Source organism: Oryctolagus cuniculus, chromosome 9, assembly GCF_964237555.1.
Source record: "Oryctolagus cuniculus chromosome 9, mOryCun1.1, whole genome shotgun sequence".
Classification (NCBI taxonomy): Eukaryota; Metazoa; Chordata; class Mammalia; order Lagomorpha; family Leporidae; genus Oryctolagus; species Oryctolagus cuniculus.
The window spans coordinates 62,108,600-62,121,281 of NC_091440.1; the positions used below are offsets into that span (position 1 = coordinate 62,108,600).

A 12,682-nucleotide genomic window follows, 5' to 3' on the forward strand; every position below is an offset into this window, starting at 1 on the left:
CAGGTGATGACTCAAGTAGTTGGGTTCCTCACATCCATGTGGGAGACCTGGACTGATTTCCCTAGCCCAGCCCAGGCTGTTGCAGGCATCTGATGTGTGAACCAACATGTGGAAGGTATTTGTCTGCCTCTCTCTCTTTCTCTCCCACTCAAATAAATAAAAATACATTTAAAAAATAAATAAAATTTTTAAAATTTTAACTGTTACTTTTGATCCTCGCATCTACTAGTTATATTGACTACCCTTAACACAATCACATTTGAATTTTTATAAGTAGTAAATAATTACAGAGACTAAAATAACAGTGAAGACCACACAAGGTTAAAGGCCCACTTCTACCCTCTTCTTTCAGGCTGAAGAATCCTAGAACTAACTCTACATTGTGAAATGGGAGTCTGTCCCCAGCCAGAGTGGCAGACTTAATGCCCCATTAATCTGGTCTGTTCTTAGCCGCCAATTGAAATAGTCACAGTCATTTGATTTTTAAGGAAAAGACAGTACTGCGGAAGTACATTCCAGAGGTCTTTTCATAAAAACCATCCTGTGTGCTCCATCTGCATGTGCAATCTGCCTGTGTATTTTCAGCCAGCTTGCATGGGCAGATTAATGCATACAATTAGAAAGCAACCTCACAGGCATTCAATAAACTGCCTTCATTATTACACTCAGGAGAGTCCCTTTGGATGTCAATAAAAGCCTAGTTTTCTGCCTGTTAGCTAAATAATTGACAACACTAAAAATAATCAGAAGCAAATGAAGGAAGTCAGGAACAAGGTGGTGAGAAAGAGCACATTAAGATGCTCGGGGTGGTGTCCGCGGGTTGCTGGATCGAGCCTCTCCTCCAGCCACTTGGATTTGCAGTCTGCTCGAGTCCGCGAGTGCCCTTCTCTGCAGAAAAACACAGCGCTGCTGGCCTGCTATTTGAACCACACATCTGAGCACACTGAAACCAGCCAGCTATTGACCGGTTTGAAACAAAATTTCTTATGGGTGTTTCTATTTGTGCTCCTTCTTTTGACAGCTTCAGGAGAATCTAATTCGAGGGGGTGGCAGGTGGGCAGTTAGTGGGTCTGGTGTAATCTTTGTGCGGCTCAGATTCCAACAGCTTTCCTAGACGTTGTTCCCACACTAAACTGGTCCTAAGAAGATGTGCTAACGACTTGCTATACAGAGATCCGCCTTTTCTAGAGAGTCCCTTTCTTATTTCCAGCTATGTAACAGACAGTCATTTCATGAGCTACTGGGCTTTTAATTTTGAAAGTTAATTCAAAACATACTACTCTTTTTTTAAAAAATGAAAAAGAACTTGCCTATTTGCCTCTTCTTGTGTTTCTCAATAGGCTTTAAAAATCAATTTGAGATACTTCTCATTTTTAGCCAACTTCTCTTTTTCCCAGCTAACTGGGACTTTCACGATAAGCAGAAGAAAGAGCAAGAGTGAAATGTGCGTGTAATTGAATTCAACTCCACTGATGGCAAGCAAGGTGGCTAAGGGCAAACTTTTTTTTTTTCCCCTTACAGAAAAAGGGCGCTTGATCTTTGGTATTTAGTGAAACCTAAACTTAAGAAGCTGTAAAACCATGAAAGGAGGCTGGGCAGCACTACTTCCAACCTCTGAAAACTCCAAGAGCCTCTTATCCTTCACCTCGCCGTCTTTAAAACCCTCCAGGGAATGAGCCAGTTCAACTTCCAGTCCTATAAGAAAGGCCCCGCCACTGGTAGGTAAGCAGGTCTTCCCTTTCCACTGGAAAACTGAGATGCCACTGGGTCATTACATGTGTTCTTATTTGGGACCCCAGGCTCCTACTGCCCCCAAACCCTTATTTCTCTCAACTCCTTATGCTAGGCCAAGAGAAAATCCTCACCCATTACATGCACACGAACAGGGAGGCAACAATACAGTCACACTCAACCTCACTCCTGCGTCTCTGCGAGACATCAGTTTCTCCTGGTGTTTCCTTCCCACCAGCGTCCTCGCTCCCAAGACTGCCTTAGAAGAGGAGACAGGAGAGACAATCCATGGAGCTGAGAGTGGGAGGTGCTTATTTCAGCCAAGGAGGAAAACATCACCAAGCATTCCCTTCTTCCCTCCCAGCTGGCTCTCATTTGCTGGCCTGGATTGCTGAGGCCAAGTACCTAACTAGCTGAAGAGCAAATCAGAGGGCTGAGTAATTTCTTTCTCATTCCTCTTTCTGAGTCTTAGAGCAAGAAGGAGCCACTTATGATAGAGGCAGGATAATTTCAGTGGTACAAGCAAACTAGAGGATGCTGTACTTAAAGGAGGGATGTGCTGTGGGGTGTCACATTCATGGTCACCCCAAAACCTGAGTCATTTTAATCTTACAAATGAGAGACCACATTGGGAAGACAGAACAGGAGCCAGTCAGTAAACATGCCATATGAAAGTAGGGGGTTAATTACTAGTACTGGTGGGATTAGAAATCATATACAGTCTCTTCAAAATGAAAGGTATGTAGCCCCATTCAACAAGGATATTTGGTTTTTTTGTCTTTTTTTTATTTTTTTTTAACTTTTTTTTCTTGACAGGCAGAGTGGACAGTGAGAGAGAGAGACAGAGAGAAAGGTCTTCCTTTGCTGTTGGTTCACCCCCCAATGGCCGCCGTGGCCAGCACGCTGCAGCCAGCGCATCACGCTGATCCAAAGGCAGGAGCCAGGTGCTTCTCCTGGTCTCCCATGGGGTGCAGGGCCCAAGCACTTGGGCCATCCTCCACTGCACTCCCTGGCCACAGCAGAGGGCTGGCCTGGAAGAGGGGCAACCGGGACAGAATCCGGTGCCCCAACCAGGATTAGAACCCGGTGTGCCGGTGCCGCAGGCGGAGAATTAGCCTAGTGAGCTGCGGCGCCGGCCCTCAACAAGGATATTTGTAAGATATATCACTTCAAGTCCCTGTAATAGTCAAGCACTTTTATTCCATTTATATATTTTCTTTAATTCTTAAAAATGATAGATATTATCACCTTGATTTTGAAAATGAAATATGAACAAACTGATGTTCACAGATTTAGTAGTTTGTCCAGTATCACAAGCGGGCTGTGGATCTAGAACTTTGAACATAGATCTGCTTGGTTCTACCTATACCACATTTAGAATTAATGGAGGGCCAGAAACAGAGCTTTTGGCTTTACCTTCTTCTAAGCAGTGTTTAGGCAGTCTAATTATCAAAAGTTAGGCCTTAAGCTTATCTTCAAAGCCAATATAACACAGTTACCTATTTTACAAAATATATAGCAGTGGCCCTACATATATTGACTGTTCTTATCCACAAATCATACTAGAAAATTACCTTGGTATATGACTACCAACTAGAAATTTTGACAATAACTACTAACTGATTTCTCAATTCTTGTTTTGCAAATTCAAAACTATTCTGAAATAAAATGTTAAAAAAAGGAACTTGTAGTTTAGATAATATATGCTCAATCATTCACTAAAAGGAAAAAGAATTACTATAAAGGCCTAGCAGTCCTCAGGCTGGGTATGTCATTTCAAACACCCTCCTCCTTATATTGGTATGCTGGAAGTCAAAACAATCAGAAACACATTGTATTACTAAATCATCAAACCTTCAAAGTGAGTTATTGTGGGAAATCTCTCAAATTTCATTGTCTTACTGCAGGTGAATTGACTACAGAAGATATTGTGGTGAAAACTGATGTCTTGGGCCGGCACCGCAGCTCACTAGGCTAATCCTCCACCTGCGGCACCGGTACACCGGGTTCTAGTCCCAGTCGGGGCGCCGGATTCTGTCCCAGTTGCCCCTCTTCCAGGCCAGCTCTCTGCTGTGGCCAGGGAGTGCAGTGGAGGATGGCCCAGGTGCTTGGGCCCTGCACCCCATGGGAGACCAGGAGAAGCACCTGGCTCCTGCCTTAGGATCAGCGTGGTGCGCCGGCCGCGGCGGCCATTGGAGGGTGAACCAACAGCAAAGGAAGACCTTTCTCTCTGTCTCTCTCTCTCTCACTGTCCACTCTGCCTGTCAAAAAACAAACAAACAAACAAACAAAACACCTGATGTCTCTAACCTTAGATCCTGTGTACAAGATAACAGAATTCAATTACATGATCAATAGTACAGCCAATAATCCAATATCAGATATTTACCATCACCTAAAATTTAGAAGTTGAATGAGCAATATGCCTATACAGACACAAAGTTCCAGAAACATAAACTTACTGTTGATGATGTTCTCTATATGCTTCTCTTCGAAGGCTTTCTTGAAGTCGTTTTTTCTCCTCTAGTTTATTGCTCTGAAATTGCAAACATCATCATGTAATCTGTTAAGGAAGCTTCAAGTAGGATTGTGATGTTAAATGTCCAGTGTCCAAAATCCTTGGGTTCAAGTGACCTAGGTCAGTAGTCGACTACAGCACTCCTGGAAAGGCCCCAGCACAAAGGCTCTACCAGACCCCTGGGCGCTACACTGGACAAAGGCTCTACCAGACCCCTGGGCGCTACACTGGATGCCAGGAGCCCTTCTTCTCTCCCCTCTCACAACTTCCCTGGTGTAATCACAGAATCAGTATGCCACATTTTATTCTTTTAATTCAACATCCATTTTTTAAATGGCATTCTCAAAATGTTTCAATGAAAAAACTAAATTTTCATACAAACTATATTAAATGAAAATGATAATAAATGATTAAATAGTTCCTACAAAATTTACCTATTTAGACTTATTTTGCTAAAGCATTCAGGAAGAAAATGTTCATAAGCCAACCCAATGCCTTCTGATTTGGGGTCAGATGCTGAAAGCTGTGGAAAGACTGAATAGCATGTGTCATTTAAAAAAAAAAAAAAGCAGCAGAAAGAAACAGAACTATCGACTTGAATAACAGAGTCTTTCTTTAAAAAAAAATTAGCTATTTGGAGAGCACCAAAAAAAAAAAAAAAAAGAATTCATATTTGATACTGCTGTCACCGTGGTGCTGGCATATTTTAATCCAATTTAAATAACCCAGAAACACTTGCTTTTTGCTCACATGGCATGTCATTTTTTTTACTTGTTTATGAAAAACAAGTAAAATTCCTAGACAACAAATGTAATGGGGAGTTGAAACAAGTTCTACAATATGGGAGAAATGTGAAGTTTTAAATGAATCCAAGAGTGACGGCAAGCAGCTGGGTTTGCTTTAATAAAAAACTGGATTTGCTCCAAGGAGGACGTGTGAAAAGAGAATAATGGAAATCATCACTTTGAAACCCTGACATGAGTTTGGCTCCATCTTTCAAGGAGGAGACAAAATCGGTTCAGACTGTTCATTTCCATGGAAGTCTTCATTCACACATGACTTTCCCATTTGAAAGGCAAAAGTGGATAATGGTGTGCATTTCAGAATAAAGTAGGGGAAAATTACCAAAGTTAAGGGAAGTTAATTATAAGCAACTGAATTATTAATGAAACACAGAATTCTGGAAAGAAAACTAAGAGAGAACCATGAAACTGAATAAATGTTTCCAATCAAAAAAAAAATCTGACTAAATGAGACCAAAAATGTGCAATTGTGATGAGCTTCCTGCATCCTTTGGGTTGGGGGGAGGGGTGGGATCAGAAGGTTAAAAGACTGAAAGCCAGCACTAGGTGTTGATTAAGCCAATATTTGCAATGCAACATCAAGAAGAGCAGGAATGGTGGCGCAGCACATTAAGCCACCACCTCGGACACCTGCATCCCAAATCAGAGTGCCTGGGATGGAGTCCCACCTACATTTCTGATGCACCTTCCTGCTAATGCACAAAGGAGACACCAGGTGCATAAGTACAGCTCAAGTACATGGGTCCCTGTCACCCACATGGGAGACCCAAATGGGGATCTAGGTTCCTGGATTTGGCCTGGCCCAGCCCCAGTTGTTGTATCATTTGGGGATTAGAAGCAGGGGCAGGACTTGACCCCAGGCACCCTGATATGGGATGCAAGCATCTCAAGTGGTGGTTGAACCTGCTGTGCCAGAACATCTCCCCCCAACCCAGGAAAATTTGGAAGTATTCCCATATAAATGCAGAATGCAAAATAAGAACATGAGATCCAGATAAAGAAAATGCAGACACCACTTCAAGTCCACCATCACTGATTGAGCGACCTTAAATAAATCATTTCATTTCACTGAATCCCATGTATTCAACATTTCTCAAAAGCCTAGTACTATGCTTAGTACTGTGTCAGTACAGATGCTTAGTGCTGTGTCCGATGTCAGGAATACAACTACCAACAGAACAATGCTGCCTGGAAAATGTCAGAGTCTGGCTGGGGATACGATAAGAGCGCAGTGATGGCCATATGTGACATGCTAGAGGAGGGCAGTTTGCAGATGACAGAATGTGAACACCCAAGCAGGTAGTGAAGAAATGCTTTCAGCATCCATTTGGTGCCTACTAAATGGCAGGCTCCATCCTGGTCACCAGAGCCAAGAAGCTGAGGAACACCTAATATGCAGTTTCTAATTTCAGGTTCATGGATGAGCTACATATTCAAGGAAAAATACAATTAAAAGATACACTCATAGCTTCCTTTAGGTTTCCCACAGGATTGGCCACTAAATGAAGGGATAAAAACCACAGGTCTAATGAGAAGTAGAAATTCTAGCTAGAGATCTAACTTAAATAAGCAGGAGCTTGGGGCTGGTGCTGTGGCGTAGCGGGTAAAGCCACTGTCTTTAGTGCTGGCATCCCATATGGGTGCCAATTTGAGATCTAGTTGCTCCACTTCCAATCCAGCTCTCTACTATGGCCTGGGAAAGCAGCAGAGGATGGCCAAGTCCTTGGGCCCCTGCACCCGCGTGGGAGACCTGGAAGAGGCTCCTGGCTCCTGGCTTCAGATCAGCCCAGCTCCGGCCATTGTGGCCATTTGGGGAGTGAACAAACAGATGCAAGATCTCTCTCTCTCTCACTCTCTGGCTCTCTGGCTCTCTTGCTCTCTTGCTCTCTCTCCCTCTCTCTCTCTCTGCCTCTGCCTCTCTGTAACTCTGCATTTCAAATAAATAAATAAATCTTTAAAAAAAATAAGAGTTTGAATCTGAAGAACAGAATACTTGATAGTTTATTTATATTTAATAAGCTATGAATCAGAGTCTCGATTGGATTTTTCAATTAGGAGTAATTGAAGATCCTGCCTAGATGTGGACCAGAAAAGCATCAGAGACAGAAGCCACACCCAGCCCATCAAGGAGCAGGCCCGGAGAGGAGTTGGAAGATAAGTTCCTAAGCAGCTGAACTGAGGCTCACCCAGGAAACACTTTTTCAGGTAGAGATGCTTTGGCTCAGATGACTGCTAAAGAGTCAGTCCACAGACTGACACTTGGGAACCAAATGTAGCAGGGAAATCTTTTAAGAAATTGGACCTTAATGCTTGAGACAGAGAAGTTAAAAGCAACCAGAATAGAGAGATGCAATCTGTTTCATTTTGTGGGGTTTTTTTAAAATTTTATTTGAAAGGCAGAGAGAGAGAGAGAGATACAGAAAGAACAGAGGGAGAGAGAGAGAGAGATCTCCCATTCACTGGTTCACTCTCTAAATTCCTTCAACAGCCAGGCCTGGGCTAAGCTGAAGCTGAGAGCTGGGAACTCTATCCAGGTTTCCCATGTGAACAACAGGGACTCAGTTACTGAGCCATCACCACTACCTGTCAGCCGTGCACTAGCAGGAAGCTGGGATTCTGAGCAGAGATAAACCTCCAACCCAGGCTCTGAGATATGGGATGCTGGTGTCCCAAGTAGCATCTTAACCACTGCACCACACACCTATCCTACAACCTGTTTTTAAGGTGAGAAACTTGACTATGATCATACCCTAAGAGAAAGAGATGGAAAACAAGCACTACAGTAACAGGTGAAAGGGGAGCTCAGCGGATGGAGCAGCAAGGTCCCTGTGCAGACAGGAGGGAGGATAAGATGGTGAATGATGGCAGAAGAATCCATTGTAGCAACAAGGCACGACACATCCCCATTCCTCCTGGGATGGTATGCGGCAGAACAACAAAGGGAGGGCACAACCATAGTAAAAGAAAGATGTTGAAACCAAACTCCTATAACGTAAAAGCAAGACTCAGCCTGTCTGTCTCTTAGCCCAAGATGTCCCTGCCTATCCTTTATCAAATGGACTTCACTGATTTGAGGGAGTAATCCAGCCCTAAAGGTTCCAATTACCAACTCAAGGAGTGACTTGCTTCTCCAATAGATAAGAATTTTGATGTCCAACACTGTTCTGGGGTGATTTGTGTAAGAGAATTCCAGGTCTGGGCAGAATATAACTGCCACCTTCACATAACCCCCAGACCAACCAACTGGAGCCCACCTGGCCACCAAAAATTCCATAAAGAGCATTGCATCACTGATCAACACACAGTCACAAGCACCACTGACCAACCAGGAACTTGAACATGAACTGATCACATACCCCTCAGCCCCAATTTTGATCTATAAGAACCTGCAGCCCTAACTCCTCAGGGTGCCTAGGAATTAAGCAACAGCTGCCCAGCTCCTTGCTCTGCGCTTTGCAATAAACACCTCCTTCCTTCCACCACCCCATGTCAGTGACTGGCTTTCTGCATGTCAGGTGAGCATACCTGGTTTGGGGGTTCTATAGCAGCCCTTCCAACTAGTTTGGGGTGTTGTTTGGCAACAATACTTAAAGGCCCCATGGCCTTTATTTCCTATCAAGTGGCAGGTAAGGTCATATGCTGAGAATGAAAGGAGAGAGTAAGAAGAATGTGATTAGGGCTGAATCTAGAACACAAAGGGAAAAGGATGGCTTTTGGCATTGTTAGATTCAGCTGAGGCAGAAACCCAGAAACCTGGTGTGCCCAAAAAGCTATGGGTATTTTTTTTCTCTAGCAGCCTCATACATGTGGATTTCATACAAGTGAAATAATTGGGCCATCCAATTCATGTGTAAAATAAGAATAATCCTCTCTCTATGTCTTTATTACAAAAGACTGCTGATATAACACAAATGGGATAATATCAAACCACTTCTTTACAGTTATAATCAGGTTAGGGCCCTTAGTGAATGTGTACTGACTGCTTGGCATCCTACTAAGGCTTTGCATATATTGCATCCTGCAGCCTTACTGGCCCCATTATATTATTATTTTATTATTATTATTCATACTCATCTTACAAGTAAGAAAAATAAAGTGTAAAGAAGCTCACAGCCTGTTCTTATAGTTCCACATCTGCATTTTGGAAATATCATTAACATTTCAACATTATGGGAAATCATGTTAATGAGATCCCATTATATTTCAGCAACCAAAGATTTAATGACCCATCAATCATCCACAAAAATATGCAGGAAGCAGATTTCTTGGAAACACTGGTGTTCTTTGAAATGTTTTAGAAAAAGAAATGTTTCCCAGTTTATAAAACGATATTGAAATAATTTCCTCATTGTTGAGTTTTACCCCTAAGTTGCTCTTATACCATTAGCCCTTGCCCCTACTTGCTTCTTAGAAATAAGAGAGGCCAGCATTGTGGGGTAGCAGATTAAGCCTCCACATCCTATATGGGCACTAGTTTGTGTTCTTGCTGCTCCACTTCTGATCCAGCTAATGGCACGGGAAAGGCAATGGAGAATGGTCCAAATGCTTGGGCCCCTGCCACCCACATGAGAGACCTGGATGAAGCTCCTAGCTCCTGGCTTTGGCCTGGCCCAGCCCTGGCTGTTGTGGCAACGAGGGGAGTGAACCAGTGGATGGAGAATCTCTCTCTCTCTCTTTCCCTCTCTCTCTCTGTAGCTCTTCCAAATAAATAAGTCTTTACAAAAAAAGAGAGAGAGAGAGAGAGAGACCAACACATGTGATTCCTCAAAAAATATGTGTATGTATCTAATACATAACTTACATTTTATTGGTGAGTTTCTGTGTCATGATGTTTCTCAGTGTGTCCATAAAACACAGTGACTTCTTGTGTTCCAAATGACTTTGTTAGACACAGCTTAGTGGAAAGAGGAAAGAAAGCTTAGGATGCCACTCTCACCCCTAGCTGGTTTTCGCATTGTCTAAGGTTATTATACACCAAGAGGCTGGGGAAATCAAATGGAAGTATTTGGAAAAGACATAGTATTATATGGATATAAAATTATTTCACACATAAACAGATTACAGGCCAAATAAGTTAAATCCAGGAAACATGGAGGGTATTTGACAAGCAATTGAAAGATTCATTTCTTAGGTGAGTGGGTATTGCAGAAGTGTTGGAAAGAAATACAAAGTATCACTGAATTCATCCGTGTGATTAAGAAGGGAGAGCATAGTGAAGTCTCAGCACTACCCTTGGGGGAGAAGCTTGCTGTGTGGATTTATGAAAACCTTTCTAGTCAGCCTGCTTTCCAGTGGCAAAGGAAGTTCTTGCAACTGGTATGCTGCCTTCTTTTATTTTTTTTAACTATTTTCTACTTCTCTGGTGGTATTTAAAAAAAATATTTTATTTATTTATTTGAGAGGCAGAATTACAGACAGAGAGAGGGAGAGAGAGAGAGAAAGGTCTTCTATCCATTGATTCACTCCCCAAATTGCAACCACTGACAGAGCTGGGCCAATCCGAAGCCAGGAGCTAGGAGCTTCATTTGGGTCTCCCACATGGGTGGCAGGAGCCCAAACACTTGGGTCATTATCTGCTGCTTTTCCCAAGCCATAAGCAGGGAGCTGGATCAGAAGAAGAGCAGCCAGGACATGAACCAGCACCCACATGGGGATGCCAGTGCTGTAGGTGGAGAATTAGCCTACTATGCCACAGTGCCAGCCCCTTCTGTGATGTTCTATTCTAACATTTTATAGAAACTGTCTCTGCTTTATAGATTTTAGGAAGAGAAATTAATACATCCTTATAAAAATTACCACAAATGTAGCAGCTTAAAGCAACATGAATTTCTCATCCTAAGGTTCTAGAACTCAGAAGTCCAAAATGGGTCTCACTGGGCTAATGTCAAGGTATCAGGAAGGCTGCATTTCTTCTGCACCCTGACTGGGAAAACCAGTCTCAATGGCTGTTTCAACTTTTACAGTCCTCCCACATCCCTTGGTGAATGACCTCTTCCTCCATCTTCAAAGCCAGCCACAGAGGATGAATCTTTCTCCTACCATCATTTCTTCTGTCTCTTCTGCTTCCTCTTTTCAATTCTAAAAGACCCTTTATTACAATAGGCCCACCTGGATATTGCAGGTCAGTTAGCAATCCATCTCATATCTGCTTGTGAAATGAATGCCCCTTTGCCATATAACCAAACATATTCCAAGGTTCCAAGGGTTAGAACTTGGACATCTTGAAGTCTTATTTGGCCTACCCCATGGATTACAATCTACTGCAAAATTACTATCAAGCACACAACATGCAAAAGTCCCCACAAAATCTTTGCACTCCTGGCCCTCTGAGGCTTAGCCTTGAAATGTGGGTAATGGGGTGGGGTGTAGTTAAGCAAAAAGCTCTTTCATTGGGCACTAAACGGTGCTATGTTAATAAACTCTTATCAAACAGTTCTGGCCCAGAAGGGGAAGGGAGGCTGATGTGTAGCATTTGCCAATTTCTATAATGTATCTTTGATATGTATTTTTTTTTAATTTTGAAAGCAGAGAGACAGAGATCTTCCAGATATTGGTTCACTGCCCAAATGCCCTACAGCATCAAGGGTGGACCAAGCTGAAACCAAGAGCCTGGAACTCAATCCAGATATCTCACATGGGTGGCAGGGATCCATCTATCACTTGCTGCCTCCCAGAAAGCGTATTAGCAGGAAACTGGATCAGAAACAGAAAAGCTGAGACTTAAAACTGCTGCATTCAATGCCTGCCCCTGTAGTGTAAATAGCCCCACCATAGTCAGTTTCAAGTAATCAACATGAAGTCAGCCAGCTCAAGAAAATGTTGAAATTTAACAATGCGTTCTCACAAGCCAGTACAAGGAGGCTCTAAGCACCTACTGGGAATACATATACCACTGACATATGCAGCCACTTCACAAACTGCACGGAAAGATGAAATTATGAGATTAAGTTTATTCTGGCACAAAAGAATACTTTGAAATCCATGCATAATGCACACTTCCGTGAGCTTTTTGAAGACCCCACATTCTCTAGGCAATTCAAGTTCCACTGCAGCATTCCAGGGCTCTCTCCATACTTCCCTTTCACCCAGTGCAGTAGCTCCTCCTGGGCCCCACAAACAAGACTGAATGCCTTTCACACTTCCCTGTTTACTAAGGATCAAGAACAGCCACAAATGCTGGCTCAATGTTACACACACAGATGGTGACCAATCTTAGACCCAGTGGCCCCTTGGCACTACTGCTGAGAGAAGGAACTCTGAAGGAAGGCAGGTAGAGGGCAGGTCAAGACCAGAAGAAGGTAGAGGTTCTTGGGTGGCACTGGTCTGCACACTTTCTGCCTGGCTGGGATCCTAGGCAGCATCCACTTGCCTGGGGAGAAGGGCAGTATTTTGCAGGCTGGTGCCCGTGTGTGTATTTGCTGTGCATTTTAAAGAATAAGTGCTCCATAAGCACGGCTATTATCACTTTCCTTGGCCATTTCTACACTGGCAATGTGAAATACGTCATTTCTGGCTGGCCAATGTCCATTTTTCTTTGGCACAAGCTACAATCTAAATAGGCTTACATTTAGTACAAAAAGCCACAGCTGTACAAGCCATGGCAGGGGCTGGAGTGCCGGCGGCAGTGCAG

The 12,682-nt window shown here is 43.1% G+C and overlaps 1 protein-coding gene across 5 annotated transcripts in view; it reads right to left on the reverse strand.

The window, feature by feature from the left end:
- Window positions 1–12,682, reverse strand: part of EPSTI1 (epithelial stromal interaction 1) — a 139,078-nt gene that overhangs the window by 57,249 nt on the left and 69,147 nt on the right. For all 5 annotated transcript variants that reach the window (XM_008260007.4, XM_070048761.1, XM_051850664.2 and 2 more), the window contains exon 6: window positions 4,194–4,267. In XM_008260007.4, the coding sequence (XP_008258229.3) occupies window positions 4,194–4,267 (74 nt within the window). The remainder of the gene's footprint in view (window positions 1–4,193; window positions 4,268–12,682) is intronic.